The sequence below is a fragment of the Cataglyphis hispanica genome, chromosome 12 (assembly GCF_021464435.1).
Source record: "Cataglyphis hispanica isolate Lineage 1 chromosome 12, ULB_Chis1_1.0, whole genome shotgun sequence".
Taxonomy (NCBI): domain Eukaryota; kingdom Metazoa; phylum Arthropoda; class Insecta; order Hymenoptera; family Formicidae; genus Cataglyphis; species Cataglyphis hispanica.
In genome coordinates, this window is record NC_065965.1 from 1,151,999 (window position 1) to 1,170,799 (window position 18,801).

The 18,801-nt window shown below is 32.7% G+C and overlaps 4 protein-coding genes and 1 long non-coding RNA gene across 6 annotated transcripts; 2 read left to right on the top strand and 3 right to left on the bottom strand.

Annotated features, from left to right (window-relative positions):
• Positions 1-38: 38 nt before the first annotated feature.
• Positions 39-7,277, bottom strand: LOC126853408 (cold shock domain-containing protein E1). Its single transcript, XM_050599123.1, has 11 exons — positions 7,161-7,277; positions 4,663-5,997; positions 4,405-4,581; positions 4,086-4,276; positions 3,795-4,005; positions 3,483-3,712; positions 3,060-3,321; positions 2,719-2,946; positions 2,393-2,598; positions 1,717-2,304; positions 39-1,624 (listed from the first exon to the last, which is right to left on the bottom strand). Exons 2-11 carry the CDS (start codon positions 5,056-5,058, stop codon positions 1,456-1,458), a joined length of 2,658 nt encoding a protein of 885 aa, XP_050455080.1. The 5' UTR covers positions 5,059-5,997; positions 7,161-7,277; the 3' UTR covers positions 39-1,455.
• A 370-nt stretch (positions 7,278-7,647) lies between these two features.
• LOC126853750 (ataxin-3-like) lies at positions 7,648-9,965 on the bottom strand. Its single transcript, XM_050599779.1, has 6 exons — positions 9,947-9,965; positions 9,701-9,844; positions 9,444-9,608; positions 9,076-9,212; positions 8,656-8,810; positions 7,648-8,591 (listed from the first exon to the last, which is right to left on the bottom strand). The coding sequence occupies exons 2-6, from the start codon at positions 9,722-9,724 to the stop codon at positions 7,948-7,950; spliced, it is 1,125 nt and encodes a 374-aa protein (XP_050455736.1). The 5' UTR covers positions 9,725-9,844; positions 9,947-9,965; the 3' UTR covers positions 7,648-7,947.
• A 697-nt stretch (positions 9,966-10,662) lies between these two features.
• Positions 10,663-12,955, top strand: LOC126853576 (ubiquitin-conjugating enzyme E2 W). The gene is made up of 4 exons (XM_050599427.1): positions 10,663-11,065; positions 11,684-12,034; positions 12,131-12,206; positions 12,365-12,955. The coding sequence occupies exons 1-4, from the start codon at positions 11,021-11,023 to the stop codon at positions 12,376-12,378; spliced, it is 486 nt and encodes a 161-aa protein (XP_050455384.1). The 5' UTR covers positions 10,663-11,020; the 3' UTR covers positions 12,379-12,955.
• Positions 12,956-13,101: 146 nt separating this feature from the next.
• On the bottom strand, positions 13,102-16,038 carry LOC126853577 (uncharacterized). The gene is made up of 3 exons (XR_007687988.1): positions 15,917-16,038; positions 15,263-15,832; positions 13,102-14,951 (listed from the first exon to the last, which is right to left on the bottom strand). It is a non-coding gene; the product is annotated as an uncharacterized LOC126853577 (long non-coding RNA).
• Positions 14,836-17,956, top strand: LOC126853575 (peptidoglycan-recognition protein LC-like). Of its 2 annotated transcripts, none has more exons than XM_050599424.1 (4): positions 14,836-14,980; positions 15,960-16,554; positions 16,667-16,825; positions 17,168-17,956. In XM_050599424.1, exons 2-4 carry the CDS (start codon positions 15,963-15,965, stop codon positions 17,686-17,688), a joined length of 1,272 nt encoding a protein of 423 aa, XP_050455381.1. In that variant the 5' UTR covers positions 14,836-14,980; positions 15,960-15,962; the 3' UTR covers positions 17,689-17,956. The 2 variants fall into 2 exon arrangements, with proteins under 2 accessions (XP_050455381.1, XP_050455382.1); XM_050599425.1 differs by having other exon boundaries at positions 14,849-14,992.
• The last annotated feature ends 845 nt before the right edge of the window (positions 17,957-18,801 follow it).

The following is an 18,801-nucleotide window of genomic DNA, read 5'->3' on the forward strand; positions in this document are numbered from 1 at the left end:
AAAATTTTAAGATCTTATATATACAAAGTATAGATATATTTTGCTTCGATATTTCCACTGTTTATTCATCAATAATTTTACAATATGTATGCACATGATGTGTTGGATCCACAGGTTTCGGAACAAGCGCTTAGTTTGTATCGTGCTTGTGTTATGTACTTTACCTTATTTTACGTTATTTCTTTCACATATCTTTCTACAATAATGCCACATGTATCTGCTTACCATTTCAGAAGTGGCAAAACTTATAAAATGTGACTTTACATAGGTATTTTTTTGTAACTTCTTGTATGACCACAGAATTCGTAATACTAATTTGATTTTACAACACGAGACTGAGAGATTAGAGGAACTTATAACAATATATATGTTAAATATATATAAATATATATTAATATAATTGTAAAATTACACATATATATATATATATATATATATATATATATATATATATGTATATATGTATATATATATATATATATATATATATATATATATATATATTTATATATATTATCTAAGACAAACAGTTAGCCCCAATCATAACTTTTTTTTCCTCTCCAGATTCATAGATACTTCAACAGAGTGACACTCAGTTCCACAATTCATTATAACAAAGCACACAGTGCTCTTGACATGATAAAATTATACAATCAATTCCAATAATGAAACTGCATACTGCAGATTGTTTTTTTTTCAATTTTACAATTAAAATTTCGTACATACTCTTTACATTTGCATGTAATTTCTTTTTTCAAATATTTCTTTTTTTTTTACTCATTGCATATGTATACCATGTGTATAAAGTACGTAAGTAAAACAAGTTTGAAGAAAGTTACGTAAATAAAGATTGTGTATTAATGTGTAAGAATATACTTTTTATAAAGAGAGACAAGATACCGTCTTAGAGCATACAAGTAGGTTGTCAGCCCAACATCTAAATATACTCTGGAACATTTTTCGTACTCTGTTATTTCCCCAAGTAACAAAACGAATTGATATATCGACCGAACGTCTATGAAAATAAACATACTAATCAAAAATTTTGATGAATCCTATAAACTATCGATTATGTTTAGAAAAGTAACATCGAATATGTATAGCTTAATAGTAAATTCATGAAGACATGGGAAATTAAGAGATAAACCAATTACGTATTGAAGTTCTAATGTTATCTCAAGAATAAGACAAACTGTCTTTCGTTTTCTCCCATTATGAGGTGATAAAATGAGTCGTTGTTCTTTTTTTTCTTTTTTTTTTACTTTTATATTATTCCGGCCCTTGTTCACCATCCAATTCCAGATCACTATCATTATAATTATTGTTGTCGCATTAGTCTGAATTTGGCAAACATTTATGACCATGCTTACAATAGTAATCTTGGTATCGAAGTGTATGAACTAAAAACAAATTGTAGATTACAATTTGGATAATCAATAATTGTCTCACAGCGCATTATTCTTCTATGACACCAGGAGTGTGCTGGCATCTTTCCTGGTTAAATCCGCGCGTGCCATCGGGACCTTTTGGTTGTCTGACCACAGTTAATTTTGGACCTGTGTCTTCCAATGATATGGTACGCAATCGGCTTATTAATCGTTCAGGTCGTTGTTGGACCGCATCACTGTTGAAGATTCATAAACTTACATTGTAATGTTTGTGTGAAAAAAATATTACAATATTAAAAAAAAAATTATATTTTTCGCATCGATTTACCTTAATCGAGTCACGTTACACGCCGATGACTTGCCAGTACGTTGATTAGTAACCAAAACGAATTCCACCTGATCACCCGGTTGCAACGTAGCGTGATCTCGAACTTCACTTATATGGAAGAATAATTTTTTACCCTCATCAACTTCGTAGGCGAGAAAACCGAATGGACCTTTAACTGCGTCTACGGTTGCTCTTCTTTTTTTCCTGACGGCTACAATATTGCAAGCATGACCTTCTGAATCAACCTGCAATTGCACTGGATCACCAGCCTGTAATAGCTCCCGCTTGTTAGAAAGTCCCATGATGCCGAATTCGTATTCTGGCGTTTCCTCGTCCTCGTTAGTTGGATTAATTTTGATCAAACCAGCATACTCAGTCTGCTCAGGATTCGCACTTCGTAACGGTCGCACCACAGTACCATCTAGAACCTCGCTGACTGCCGTAGGCCTCGGAATACTTCCGCGTGGTACCAATTTAACATGATCGGCAGCTACACAACCTCCGGATCCTCTTCCGTTACTCGAACTATTAATTGTACATTCGATATCAGCTCCTAATTCCAATGTATTAGCATCACCTTCAAAGTTACTGCAAATAAAAATCAAATTGAATATCGCTTTACATATGCGTCGTTTGTTAAAAAATTGAAGTACACCCTTACAGGTACAATCCTTACCTGTAGTGAAAAAATATTTCTCTATCGTGATTTACTGTCTCAATAAAGCCAAATCCATCCTTAAGAGCAGCTATAAAACCTTGACAAACTTGTCCATTTGATTTTTTGTTAACATTTTGAATTTTTTCACCAGCAGCATTTACTAAAAATATGTCTTCAGCAACAAGCTCTTTATTTCGTTTCACTTGAACAATATTGAACATCACCTATACAAATTAGGCAAATAATTATAACATAAAATGCACAAAGATCATAAAGTGAAGAACGGACAAAAAAATATAAAAACTTTTCATTTAATTAGTATAATTTTATATAAATTTTTTTACCTTATCGCCCAATTTTGGAATATGTTTAGGATCGCAATCTTTAGAGAAGAAAATAATGCTCTTCTGCTGGCCATAACCAATAAGGCCAGGTTCCATTGAGTTTGTATCCTGTATTACAGTACCTAGTATATCCTTTTCTATAATTGTTTGAAACGATACAGTACCCATTGTCAAATGTTTCAATCTAATAGCACTTTGTCGAGTATTAGAGAATGATGACGAAGGATCCTTAAAAAAAAAAAAAAAAAAGAATTATTATGAGTAAGATAAAGATAGATAAAAATAAATTATAACAAGAAAATTTTTTTTGGTACTAAATATTATTACTATAATATACTCACTTGTATGACTGTAAATTCCACCTCATCCCCTACACTAATTTCTCTATCAACATCAAGAACCTCGTTAAAATGAAAGAAAAGTCTGGGTTCTCTTTCTACACAACGAATAAAGCCAAATCCATCTTTGAGAGATTGTATAACACCTTGCTCTCGTCTTTCTCCTGACACAGTAAAAGATTCTGGTAATAACATTATCTCTGTAGCTCTTTTAAGCTGATCTCTAGTGTCTGTCGCAATACGAAATTGAACCCAATCACCATGTCTGTTAAAAAAAATTAAGTTATATAATAAAATGAAGTTAATATATGGATATATTATAATTACATAGAAAAAGGCATTATTATAGGAAAAAATAAATGTATTTACATATATAAAAATAAAATAAGAATCAAAAATACACATTCAATGATTCATATTTATTACCTAAGAGTAAAGTCTCCTTTTTGATCTTTGTCACCAAATGGTACTTCCACTTCTGAATGATTGCTGTCTCTGTATCGAATGCGTCCAGGTAAAGGATCATTTTGATGACGAGCAGCGGTACCTCTTTCCAAAGGCTTCAACACTTGTCCTTTTACTACTTCATTACTGACTTCTTCAAATATAATTGAACCAGGTGGTAACTTTGTAATGTTGCAAGCCACCTCCTTTCCCTACAAGAGCAAAATACTAAATTTGTTATGCGCCTATAGCTTTTTTGCAAAAAATAATTTTGACAATTTCCATCTCATTTACATTGCGTGTCTGTATTATAAATTCCACATCATCTCCTAATCTAAGTTCTTCTTTCATAGACTTAGCTTCGCTAAAGTGGAAGAATATTTCTTTGACTACATCAGCACGTTCGATAAAACCAAAATTTTCTTTCATCGAACACACTACTCCGCGGTACCGAACCGGATGAGCCGGATTTTCCAACCTCACATTACATGCACCCAAGTTTCCTCTGTAATTTATTTTACCATATATGAAAAATTGCTTACACAATATTTCGTACATTTTATTAGCTAAGAATATATATCATACCGTTGATTAGTAGCAATCTGAAATGAAACTTTATCACCAGCACGCAAAGTAACGTTTCCTTCGACATCATCTTTGGTATATGGCAGAAAAAAACATTCTCCGCGATTTTCGTAACTGATACGTCCTTGTGAATCACCACTTGCTTGTAATTCCGTTGTTACATTACCAATGCATCGTTGATCACCCAGTGCCTTAAACAAATTATGTTTTAAATCTCTTACATATATATTTATTTGTATATTTCTTATCAATCTTTCTCATGTTCTTATGTGCTATTGTTATTATTAATAATATTATTATTTGCTATTATTGTACTAACCACTGGAGCAATTTTGCTAACAGTGCTTGCAATAGGTTTGCCTGTTCGCCGATCATAAGTCATTTCAAATTCCACAGGATCTCCAATCTTCAAATGTTCAATGTTACCACTAAATTGGCTAAAATGAAAAAACAGTCTTGCCTGTCTTTCGCAGCATTGTATGAATCCATAAGAATGCTGTAAATAAAAGTTTCAATTGTGTGAAAATGTATATATCCTATAAAAATAATCAAATTCAAAATCATTCATAAGACTTACTAATAATTTCTCAATTATGCCAGTTTCCCGTGTTCCTTGATTCGCAGATTGATCCTGATAGGTAGAATTATTGGTAGCAGGTTCACTAGTGTAACCGGCATTTGTTTCCATGCCCGTAAATTCAAATGGAAATCTTGTAGCGCCATTGCGCGGTGACGATTGTGTGCCAGGATAACTACCATAGTTAGTAGTAGAATTTTTGCCACAATCAGGAGGTGAACCCATATAGTGATCACCACTGTAGTTGGTACCATTACGATAGTTGTTAGTTGTTGGTTGATGAGATCCTGTTATGGCTTTAGGACTTGGTATAGCCATAGACTTATAGTCAAGTATTGCTGGGTCAGAGTTCATGATTGGCGGCTGGAACGTTTTCCACTGAGGATTGTTGGACATTGTCTTCTCAATTTGCACAGTGTATTATATTTATAATACAGAGTATATAATATTTACGTATAATTTAGCTCTTCTTCTCTTGAAACAATTACTTAATTCCCTTTATGTTCACACTTCTGTTTCACCACAATATATATAAGTGTGTATATATATATGTATATATACACTTATATTTAGAAATTTTTAGTCTTTTTTCAATTATTTAAGTGTTAACATATATATCACAGAACGGTTCTTGGTACCTTATATCTTTGTTGACTATAATGTTACAAGAACTTAATGAAGAGGAAGAGTGGCTCTTTAAAATGCTGCAGAAATGCAGACTCCTTTGTGACCAGGAAGTGAAAGTGAGGTCTCTTCAAAGTATTTTAACACATATATCGTCAATTATTTAATGGAGAGTACCGCAGTAGCTCGACACAAACTTGGCACTCTTTATAAACGCAGATAAAGATGTTCTATCAAGCAGAGCAGCACAATCTCAGCCGCAATTGCAATCACGGTCACTATATTAGCTCACCTATTTCTTGCTCATAAAGCTTGTTGTGTATACAATATACAAATGAACGATGTAGTTAATGTTGATTTATGACTTAATCCAAGTACAAAACTTTAGCACACCATATACTGTCAATACTTTCCATATGTATATGAATATTATAACAACTGTTTGATAAATACTCAATTTAGCGTGCACTAGAATAACTGTGTCTTTTTTTTAAACATCAGTCATTCTTTATAAAAGAAGTAAATCAAAAACATAGGAGATTTAAAGAATAAATGTTGACTTGAAAATCCTCAGATGTCTTCAATGCGTGCTGAGTCTGGTTGTGTTCTCTTCCAATATTTCTATAATAGCGTTTCCTTCTTCAGCTTTTAAATGTGAAATTTACAGTGAGCCTTAGTTTCAGAAGTGTCCTAAACTAACAATGACACAAGCTGCAATGAAGAGAAGAAACAATATGAAAGTTAAAAAATTATATTAAAGTATGGTATTTTTTATTCGAAGATTGCGAGCTCTCTGTATTCAAATATTAAACTATACAAGATATTTACAGCATTAATCTGTGTAATATCTTATAATATAATTAAGTCTATACAGAATAAATAGTTTATAAAAATTTCTAAATTCTAATTAAATTGATATAAAATGTAAAAATAAATTTTATAAGTAATATTATTTCAAGTAAAGCAAAAATAGAGAAATAAATCGTTATATACTGCACAATATATGCTGTAAAAAATGTTAATTAAAAAAAAATAATATCTATAGACTTTTCATTTTTTTAATATAGCAATAATATAACAATTTCATTGACAAAAATTAATGCAAAGTTACTAAAAATATGAAGATTCTATGAATGAATTTTGAATGCAGATTATTGAAGATATATATACTTATTATACAGAGAGATTACTTTATCTCTGCATAAAAGATTTTCAGGAAATTATCTAAGAAATGAACGGAAGTAAAATAATTATACGTTTATAATTCTCTATAGCGGCATAAACGTGTTTCTTGCTAATCGTTTGGTAGTTTGACATTGACTGCGAAACATGCTTTTATCATTAGATGTTCCCCATATGATTGCTGAAAATTGCACGAAGGTATGTTTGACGGATACGTAAATCATGATCACGACCCTCTCGCGGATCCCTTACATTTATTCAATCCGATTCAGAATGTATTACTAGCGGCTAACATTACCGTATACGTGATTACACGAAATGTTTGTGAAATTCGAAAGAACAGTGCGATTGCGCGGTAGTGATACACGCGATAGATACGATTCTCGTAGACAGTTCGTGCGAGTTCTCGTCCACATCTCTCTTTGAGAATCCTTTCCATTTCAGAGTAGACGAGCGCTTATCATGTGCGCTCGTCCGCGATTTTTCGCCGAGTTCTAGATTTTTTTACGAGGTCGCGAAGCGCCCTGTTCTCGCCGCGGGCTACGGCGTGCTTTCGTCGCCGCCTGTCCGCGTCGCGGAATTCATTTTTCGACGATAGGATCGGCGCGAGGAACGCACGAGAATCCGAAAAGCATGCGCTGCTACACAAAGCTCGCAATCGTACGGCAATTAAATGGCTTTACGAGACTCACCACGACACAGCACAGCACTGACGACATGCCGCCATGTTGAATGTCAACATTCAGCGTTCGCATACATCCAACGGAGGAACGGCCCCCCACACACACATGAGCGGTCCAAGTTCCTGACTTACATTGTATGTGATGAAAACGTACCTTTATGGGAGATTTATTTATTTATTATAATAAAGAGATTTATTATTTAGTAAGATTTAAGATTTATTAATTAATTAATTAAGCTGTTAAGTGTTTCCGATTTTTTTTTTATACGGTTCTATGGGAGAAATTTTTCCATATCCAGTAAAAAATAATTTTTACATTCTAGATTTATATTTCTAATTTTTAGCAATATGTATTTTCCCTCTTAGACACCCTCCAAGTGTATAATACGCGATTGGAAAAACATATCTTAGATATTATGTATAGTCAATTTTTCTGTTTCAATATATAATATACATAAACTATCCTTAACTTAAAATTAATTAGTACAATAGCAAAGTCCTTGCTCAAACATTTTTATTTCGAGAAGGATTAGTATAACAAATTTTAGGGGGGGAAAAAAGAATAACAAAAGCTACGCTTGCAAACCGAAAGTGTACTTTTAGTAGTTTGTTTCATTCAAAGCAAGATGCTTTTCTCTGCTTTTTTTTCTTATCATTATAACATTAGTATACAAAGTGACATATATATATGTATATATATATATATACTTTTTGAATTCAGCTACTCAATCGTATAATTTACAATGCATCTGTTTAGTAATATTAAGACATTTTGTGTAAGAAATTTATGCTTATTGTTAAGTATTTAATTTTGCCGATGGCTCGCTGTTTGGCGTCCTTGTATATATGCCAAAGTGATTCAATCGACGCCAGCGAATGTCTTCAGGATCTGGCGTTGGTGGGGCAGTCACACATTCAAGACTCAACTGCAATGCTCGTCTCAACTCGTCATCTTCGTCCGCGTCATTTGCTGTAGAGTTTGTTAAATGCGTCGTTTTATCGTCAGTACGAAGATCTAATCTTAACTTCAAGCTCTTATCTACATCATCCTCGTCATTTTGCAAGCTCATCTGCAAAGCCCTTGCTAATTGCACATTTTCGTCTTCCTCCTCTTCCTCCTCCTCTTCACTTTCTTCTTTTCTCCCTTCCACTCTTATGGGAATTATCCTTTCGCGAAGTTTATCCGTGGATAGTTCAGATTTATGCGAAAATGATGATGCATTTCTGGTTGTACAGGATGATTGCGGAACCTTTACCTCTCCCATCGCAAGTGCAGCTTTCAAGATATCATCTTCTACCTTGGTACCTAAGCGATAACCTTTGGCTGTATTCTTTGATTCCGAGTTTAAATTACTTTTTGTAGCAACTATAGGATTCTTCAGAAGAACATCTTCAGCAGGGCATTGTGGAAGTGTACCAATAACAATAAAGATAGAATAACCTACAAGCAAAAAGAAGTAATGAGTTAGCATGATATCTTTGTTATTATCTTGTTTTATATTTACCTTCTTGCAACAATTGAGCTAAATACATTGCGAGATAAGTGTCCGATATAAGCTGTGGTCCACTGAGCATTGAATTTAAATTGAACCACTGGCTTCCAAGTTTTCTTATCGTAAACCAATGTCCTTTATAGTTACAAATATATGCCTTCATCCGTCTGAAAATTATATTAATTATATGTTGTTTCATATATTACTTCATCAAAACATTTTGAAATTATTATTGATTCCATATTTTTCGAGTAATATATGCAAATATCATGTCCATATAAGTATTTATAATGTATTCATTTATATATGTTACGTTATTATTATAATTGTTCTACAAAATATTTGAGAGGAGTGCTTTTCCGCAATATGCAATAGTACAAAATATCTGAAAACAAAACACAAATGGATTGAAATAAATTATCAATAACCTACGAAGGATCATTCTGTGCCAGTAAAGCTGTTGGTTCCGTGCTGTTATATGGAATCAGTTCTAAACTCCAAACTTTCAAAGCACTGCTAATAACTTGAACTGAAAAGTATCCACTGTCGTCCATGTTTCCTGATGGTTGCTAAACATACACAAGTAGCAATATGCTATTGTTACGAATATTTATTTGCTTGGCTCTTGGGAAAAATAACAATGCCAAGCATTTATGTTAAAAAATTTTGAAGAGAAAAAGAGAGAGACGTGTTCTCGATATTCGTAAACTATGTTACATAGAGTGGTGCTTTTATTTGCATACTATAAATATATACATGACACTTGAAAAAAACATTACTTGTGACATTGTCGTATTTACCTCTAGAAACAGTTTGTAATCTTCACTGTCGACGCCCGACTCGGCCATCCGGATTCTCTCCTCTTCGTCCATCTGATGACCGAAATTTGCCAAATCCACGGCGTTAAAGTATGGGCCCTGTAGAAGCGCGTTCAGGCAATGCTGGGCGCACAGATACCCCTCTTGCTGCGAAACATTGCCAGGACGTAAACGCAATCCTGTCCTCTCTTCCGCGGAGGGATCAACATCAGATTAATTATACACATCGGCGAGTTTACCTTCTCGTGGAATATGCTCTCCATTGCACAATCCGTCTTCTGATACGCAGAATCCGAGCACGTCAGCCGCGTAATAATAACCGCAACGCAACGTTTCTCCGCCAATTTCGCCGTACAAACGTCATCCGTAAAAATATTTTTTCGCTATAACCATAAACAAGTAAGGATAAATTGTATATCGCACTCACTGTCGCGTACGCGCTAATGTCACTAGAATTACGCTAAATCCTGAAATTAAAAACTCACCTTAACTCAAGATTACCAACATCAGTTAGGGCACCATATGTATATAACAACGCATATATCATATGTATTTATTCAAGTCCAAATTATATATATATATATATATATATATATATATATGTGTGTGTGTGTGTGTGTGTGTTTGTGTACGTGTGTTTTTTTACATCTTGCTAAATAATATACAATTTGATCTTATAAAGTATAAATTTTTTATTGCTTCTGCTTTGCAGAAAAATTCTGTCGATTATCGAAACAACTTTTATAAGAGATTTAGATTTAGTTCCTCATCTTTCTATCTACTATCGAGAATTTCTCGAAAACTTTTATTTCTCCGAATATTAATTAATGAGTTTTGTACATCAAAATCGATCGTGATAATCGTTTATCTCATCGCGCGGCTAGTATTATATTATAATTTTATCGTCATAGAAATATCATGTATATATAGGGTGTTCGGAGTCAATTGCATCACCTGTCGTGTGCAGATAGAGCAAATAAAACTAAAGAGAAAAGTCCTGTACTATTTTTTTTTATAATGCTTAATAAAAAAGATATTATTGAATAAAGTCCGGCCAATCATCGCCGATCTTTAGCCAGACGCACGTCAATGAGGCGCTGTAACAGCTGAGTGTTCACGCACACATGCCACGCGCGCGGCTCATTGATGTGAGTCCAGCGTCCAGCTAGGACACCCTGTATATATTGTGTTATCGTATATATGGTGACGTATTATATATGTATGTGACGTATATGTATGGATACGTATGAGTCTATCCTGCGCTTCGCGACTGTCGCGTTCGCCATGGCTTGCCGTATTATGTGAATGTAGCTGTCAACGCTGTCATAGTGTCATAATGGTCATATAGCGTTTCCAGTGGAAACTATCGTCGCCCTTGATATCATCCTCTCCCTCTGGCCACTCTTTCACCTTGACTTCGAGAATATAAGACGAGACCGTGAAAAAAAAATGTGAAACTTTTGATCTTTCGAGGCGGACACATTTCTTTCTGAGAAAGGAAGGTGCACGGGCGAACAATCGAGGGATCGCCTCGCGATAAGCCACGGTTATGTGTTTCGATGGAGAGCTGTTTAACGACAATGGCAGCAACGTCCCCGTCGAAGGTACGTCCGTTTTTATTTTTCTACGATCTTCGTATATATCCCAGAACGATCGGAACAGTATGCCGCAGATCTGTCGCGAATATTCAGTATCTATAATTAAAAAAAAAAAAATACTAAATGTAAAAATATCTTCGCAATTTTTCTCTCTCCCTTAATATGAACAACTGAGCATAGTTCTGTAATGGACATTACGAAATGTAAAATATATGACCTTAGTGACAAAATATTCGTGTACATTTTTTATCAAAAATTATGTTATTAGTAACAAATAAGTGCATACTTTGGAAAAAATTTTTTAATTTTGTTTTTATTCTTTATTTAATCACTATTATTGATTCACTCATTAGTAAATCAATTTTTATCACATTTCTTTTTTTCTGATTTATTATTACTATATAATTTAGATTATTTAACATTTTTATTTAACATTTTCATGTTTTAAAATAGTAATTTGTGTAGAATTTTCTAAAATAAAATTAATTATTTATCAAAAAGACAAAGCATCAATATATATTTTTGAAAAAATAGATGTGTAATAGATCTCTTTGAACAAAATAATTTTTTGCTATAAAGTTATATATAAAATATAACATTAAGTGATATTATTTAATATCTTAGCGAAGACTTCAGAAGGAATTGATGTCTTTAATACGCGAGCCACCACCAGGTGTACATGTAGATGGAGAATCTGCTGGACAAAATTTGACACAGTGGATTGTTCATATGGAAGGTGCTAAAGGCACGCTATATGAAGGAGAACAATTTCAGCTTCAATTTAAATTCAGTTCTAAATATCCATTTGATTCACCGGAAGTGACTTTCATTGGTGGCAATATCCCTATACACCCACATGTTTATAGCAATGGTCATATTTGTTTGTCCATATTAACAGAAGATTGGTCTCCTGCCCTTAGCGTGCAAAGCATTTGCTTGAGTATTGTTTCCATGTTAAGCAGTTGTAAAGAAAAGGTACGATTTAACTACTAAGTATGTAAATATGTGATATATGAGCCTTAATGTTTATTTGTAAAATAATGCAAATAATGCAAATACTGTTCTATGCAGAAGAGGCCACCTGACAATACATTTTATGTTAAAACTTGCAACAAGAATCCAAAAAAAACAAAATGGTGGTATCATGGTAAGAAAAGAGTAATTTTATATATTACTATGTGCCTGGAATACATATGATATCTCATATGATTTAATTTGTTATTATAAAAGTAATACTTTTATAATATATTTGCAACACTAAAATAACTTTTTAAAAACAAAATATTGTATTTTTCTATTCACTAGATGACAGTGTCTAACATTAAAGATCATCAAAAACCTGACCAACTTGTCAACCTGGAAAAATTGTTGGACCAAGTGGAATAACATTTAAATGGAACCTGATGCATTAAATTAATAGAATTTTGCATACTATATTATTATATAGTGATTTCACAATGTAATAGGAAATTAGATGCATAATTTTAAGAAAAAACAAGGCTACAACCTACTTACTACAGTTATAGAATTAATGTGAACTATGTGAGTTGTTTAACTATAAATTATTGCAATGTTGCTGATAGTAAAAAAAAGATGCGTATTATATTATAGTTATATAGAACTATATTATTGCAGGGGTCAGTTTTAATGCTAGAAAGAGAGACACAGACAGGATGTATTAATTATTTATTATTAAGATATTAATATATAAAATTTTCCTCTCGTTATGGCAAAGATTTAAATATTGAAAAAAAAATCATTTAATACATTTAGAAGACAAAACAAATATTGTTATTGCTGCATATATATACATTATCGATATTACACTTGGTATGCATTTTAAAAATCACTTTGACTGTGTTATCTTCAATAAAACTTGATAATTATTTAATTTAATGATGTGATATTAAATTTCTTAATAACTTTCACTCTAATCAATTTGTATTGTACCATATATACATTTGTTATTTACTTGGCTTCATTTAAATGAATTGAATTACAAACAAGTATTAACTTTTTCTCAACAAAGTTTTTTTTCTCTCTCTCTCTCTCTCTCTCTCAATCCACATTTTTATAAAATCCCAGTATTATTTATATACGTTGTATAAAAAATAGATAATTTAATATAAACACTTTAAAAATATTTTTTTGCAGTTTCCTATTTTTCTGAAAAAAAAATTAATTTCTATATTCAATTTTTACATAAGAAATTCGATTTTAGCCGTAGTCTGTAATTTTATACAACTAAAGTTGATGCGACAACGCGCATTTAAATTAAATATGATATCAGTTATGATATGAAAGCCTCTATCATAAACTAATGTGATAGCATAAAAAAAAAATATTGATTGAGACTGTAGAAATTATCAATTTATATGTATGAGTGCGTATTCGTGTTTATTCATTTATCACATATTTTCATTTATTATTGGTTATGATCATTTCGAATATTCGCATAAGTTTAACGATTTATATATATATTACCCGATATATAATATATTTTTAGTATAATATCGAAATAAGATGTTTATACATCAAAATCTCGATACTCCAAATAAATTTATTTTAATTCGTAATTTTATTTTACTCACAATCAGAGATTTAAAAAAAATCGCATGTTATCTAAAGTTCACGCTATTGCATTTTTTCTCAGAGATCATTTATCAAAATGTTTTCTTCTTAGAGAAGATACAATTTTACGATTAAATTTAACATAAAACGATTTTATGGTATAATATTGTATAATTGAATATATAATTTTGTTTAACAAACAAATGGACTTTTTTTTCTTTCCTTGCTGCATATTCTTTCTCCATCTTTAAACTCTTTGAAAATATACGGTTTCGTAATTAGAAATAAATATAATAATTGCGTGTAAAATATATATTTCATAATTTTGCGCGCGCAAAATATTTCTTGATTGTTAAAAATTATACAATAAAAATAATATAAAAGATATTTTGTGTCATTGAGATATGTTAGAAATCTTTGAACATCCGGACAGAAGATGCAGATTCATCCGATGTACTCCATGAAAAACCCAAGAATCGCACAAAGCAACATTGTCGTACAAACATGCGAGACACACATTATATATCGTTAACAGTCACCGCTGAGAGAAAGAGGCATAGAGTGGGGCCAATGATTTCCAAGCATGTTCGACAGCGCGACAGCAGTCTATTACGAGTCGTATCGAACGGATATAATGCCGCCATTAGTTAATATTTTAATTTCGTCAACAATCTGATCAACAGCGTTAATGAGCGTCGAGACGCCCTGCAGCTATAATATTCATTCTTCGGTAATAACGGACGTCGAACATTATATAGACATATATATAAAATATAACGTTTTTTTGTGTTTTTTACATACGCAGTGCGACTCGCAAGTGACGCAGATTGCGCGTGACATGGTGACCATCGCGGTATCATCCGTGTATCGGTAGGAAAATCCAAAGTGTTATTCGATTATATTAACGAGGACATTGCGCGAGGCTGTCGAGAGACCAGTTTTCATATATCTACTTTTCTTTGTTTTGCTTTATATATTCTCTTGCAACTTTCGCGAGAACAAGCATTTCCACGATTCCACCTCCAAGGCGCGCGTCGTCCTTCAGCAGCCGCATGGCGTCATCATCCACACTAATATCTATCTGACAGTGTCGTAGGATCAACAAAGATATCGTGGTTCCGGCTGAATTCGTGTGTTCGGATCGTACTTTGTTCCCGCGAAACAAAAATTCAATTTTCTAATAGAATAAGTGGTTCGACGAAGTGTTGAAAACTTGGGATTGACTCGAATGAAGTTTTCCTTTCCGCGAAGCATCTTCCATAACAAGTGCCTTAGATGTCTTCATAGATCGATAGTGGGCTTTGTGTTAGCAAAGTGACCACTGCCAACAGAAACGATGATTTGTATGAGGTAATTTCGAATGTGAGTCAATCTCATTCTTAACTCTTAAAGGTCACATATAGGTCATTTCGATTCTATCGATATTTTAATGATAGAATATCCCGAAGTCTTAATAAAAAAATGTTTAACATTTATTTTTTAACTTTTATTGCACATAGTTATTTTCTACAGATTTCAAAGAATATATATCAATCTTTGTAGATTTTTTTCAAGCATTTTAAGCACAACTAACATCGCGACAAGATATTGTGGCTCATATGTAACCAGAGCAAAAAAAAATATGTGACTTACAAGGATTAATTTAGCGAATGGTTATCAATCGTTGAATTGGCGGATAACGATCATGACTGATGCGCTTCGATTGAAGTCTTTCTCCGTTTTATTTTATTTTACTGATGATCCCATTCTAAACGTGATGTGTATTGCATATATATGTCTTCACTTCCGTAATGAACTCTTTATTCCTATAATGGTTATATAATTTGTGTGTAAAAGATATATATGACAGGAAATTATCTACTGAAATCACAAATGCAAATCTGAATTAGTTATAACTAATTAAAAATTTCCCATTGCGATATATACTTATATCGATAACGATACCAATGAATATGATATTATAACGAGTATAGTTCACGTATACGCGTGCTATGTATTGTTTAGATCGGTTCATAATTATACATACTTTACTAAGAAATCAATTCGTTATAGATCTTTTTATAGTTGAAGGACACTCATCTTACATTCATATTCTTTTTATCGCCTCATTATAATTGATGTAATCCCCAATAAATATGTAGAAACATAATTCAAAATTATTGTTACTTGTTGCTATTACAGATATATAATGGTCATTTTACTCTGAAACAAACATAAATATAATGGCGACTATTTTCGAAATAATGATGTAGAAGCGCATCCTATTACATGTGGCATATCACTCACAAAACAACCCCAATATGTAAAGAAACTTATGGTCTCCATATAGTGCATGGGCATGGTGACATTGGTACAACAGCAGCAGTCCGACGATAATCATCAATATCAGAACAAGGAGCAGGACCGCGCGAACGGTGCCGTTGTGCCCGTTGAAAGTCATAGGGTCGATAACTTTCGCGGCGAAGTTTCAGGATCGGCGAAGGAAACCGTGGTAGTTGTTCCAGGCAATGGTAGCGTTGGAGATTCCTCTACGCAGTGCAGTGACGTAGATGACGACGATGAGGAAGAGGAGACGGAAATTGAACACGGTTGGATCACGAATCTGCCGGTATCCTCGACCATCGTCGAGCAACATCAAACGATCGCCACCACGAACGGCGATGTCGTCCTCCCGAATGCCGATCCGTCGAACTTCGGCGATGTATGCGTGAAGAACTCGACGAACGTGCATCTGGGTAACAAGACCTTCTACAAAGGTCCGGTTACCATAAAGCAATTCGTTTACACGAATCCCGCTGCAATACAGGAAGCAAGCAAATTCGAGGTCAGTGTTTCCGACGCCAACGTTTCAAACTTGTCGACGAATAAGGATGATGGAGTCGCTGACAAACCTATTTTTCTACAAAATACCCAATTAAATAAAGGTAATAAAATCGATTGTGCTGGATGTTTAATAGATATTAGGTTTAATCTGTTATTGTTATATTTAATATAACTGTTTTATTATATTTAATATAACTTTTGTAATTATTTTAGTGACGCAATGGCTATGGACGTGGAAATGTGCGTTTTTATCGTGCGCTCTAGCCTTAATATTTCTAACTGCCATAGTAATTGCCATTGTACATTTCGCTCGTTATACAGACGAACCGCTAACGCCAATTTCCCCGGCAAGTCCAAACTCATCGCTCGACGGTAATTAGCCATCTGGAAAATTTACAGCTGCAATTCGAGATAAATATTATATTATGCTTTTGTAAAGTCACCAATTTGTCTTTTACATTTTTCATTTATTGCATGTATTCATTTATCTAGGAAATCTATTTTTAGCTCCGCGATTATAAAATGAGTATAGCTGATCGTTGCGAAACATTTCGTATCTCATTCGGAAATGCATCAGATTTCATTGTTAAAATATGCATTATGATATATATTAATATTTTGATATTTATATTTAATACAAAATTAATCAGTTTTTAATTCATTTATGTTTACTATATTTTTGATGTTTTATATATGTGTATTTATGATTTTCAGGTATAATAACTTCATCAGTACGTTTTGTCCAGAGGAACGAATGGGGGGCACAACCGCCTTCAGAACCTCTGGAAAAATTGAAGCTACCAGTACCATATGTAATTATTAGTCACACCGTCACAGACTTTTGCGACACGCAATCGCAATGTACATTCCATGTGAGATTTGCTCAGACTTTCCACATCGAGTCTAGAAAATGGTCGGATATCGCCTATAACTTCCTCGTCGGTGGCGATGGTCTCGCATACGTTGGCAGAAATTGGGATTTCGTCGGTGCTCATTCTTTCGGTTTCAATAAAAAAAGCATCGGCATCTCTTTTATCGGCACATTCAATACGGTCAAACCACCAAAAATACAGTTACATGCTGCGCAAAAAATTATAGAAATCGGTGTCAAAATTGGTAAAATTGCGTCCGATTATAAACTATTAGGTCACCGACAAGTTTCGAAAACTTTGAGTCCTGGAGATGCTCTGTTTAGTGAAATTCAGACATGGCCGCATTGGTCACCTGAGCCTTAACATGGTATTATGAAAATTTATTTTGAAGAAATGACGAAGAACCATGATTTCTGAAAATATTAATTTTTTTTTTTTAATTGTGGCTATATTGTCCATTCATTTTAGACAGTTTTAAGAAGTTTATACAATAAACTCTGAAAAATGTGAATTACATTATTAAAAATCACTTTATAATTAAAAATATTGAAGAGAAAGATTGACCTTTTTTTTTGAGAATTCTCTGTGATGTAAGTAAATTTAAATATTAAAAATATATATGTAAAAAAAAGATGCCAAGTATACTTTTCTTTGGTTAAAATATATTGCCACAAAAATGACATTAAGAAAAAAACGAATTAATGAAGTGAAAAATGATATGAAAAAGTATTGAATTTACAAAAAAGACACTAAATATGTTAAAAATTTTTTTTCTTTCGTGAGTAGAAAGTTGTGTCAGATATAAAATAACAGAAGATATATATATCTTTTTCATAAATATAAAAAAATTTAAACCTTTTCATGAGTGACAAATCGTCAAAAAAAAAAAGAGATAATGAGATAATATCTCATCAGTGTCATTGATGAACAGCAACAAGCTATTGATAAAAATGAAATATATATAAAGTTTACAGACCGTAACATAATTTTTTTTATTTTCTATTCGGTGATAACAATGGGCATTTAATACAACAACCGCTTATTGAACATTTAATGATCAGCTGTTTATGATCTATCTATCCATATCCAATTGTTCAAAATCTAAAAGTTACGTCAATACTGCCACTGATCTCTATATACTATAGATATGGAATATATTATAGCGAATTCGGTCATTTGCACTGCATCGCACTGGTGCATATTAAAGACTGTTATACATGTGAAGTTATCTAATAAAAAAAAAAAAATAACGTAAACATTTTAAGTAATTAAAATCCAATCATGATAAATTGTCATTTTATTTAACAGAACATACATTATTTTTTCCTCATCAAAATCTTTATATATTATATCATTGCATTCGTATACTTCATAAATAGCAGCCTTTAATGCGCACTGGTGTGATGTAGTGCAAGTGACCGAATTCGCTATTAGTATCCACATATATGTAACTATTATATTGTTAGTAAAGCCAAC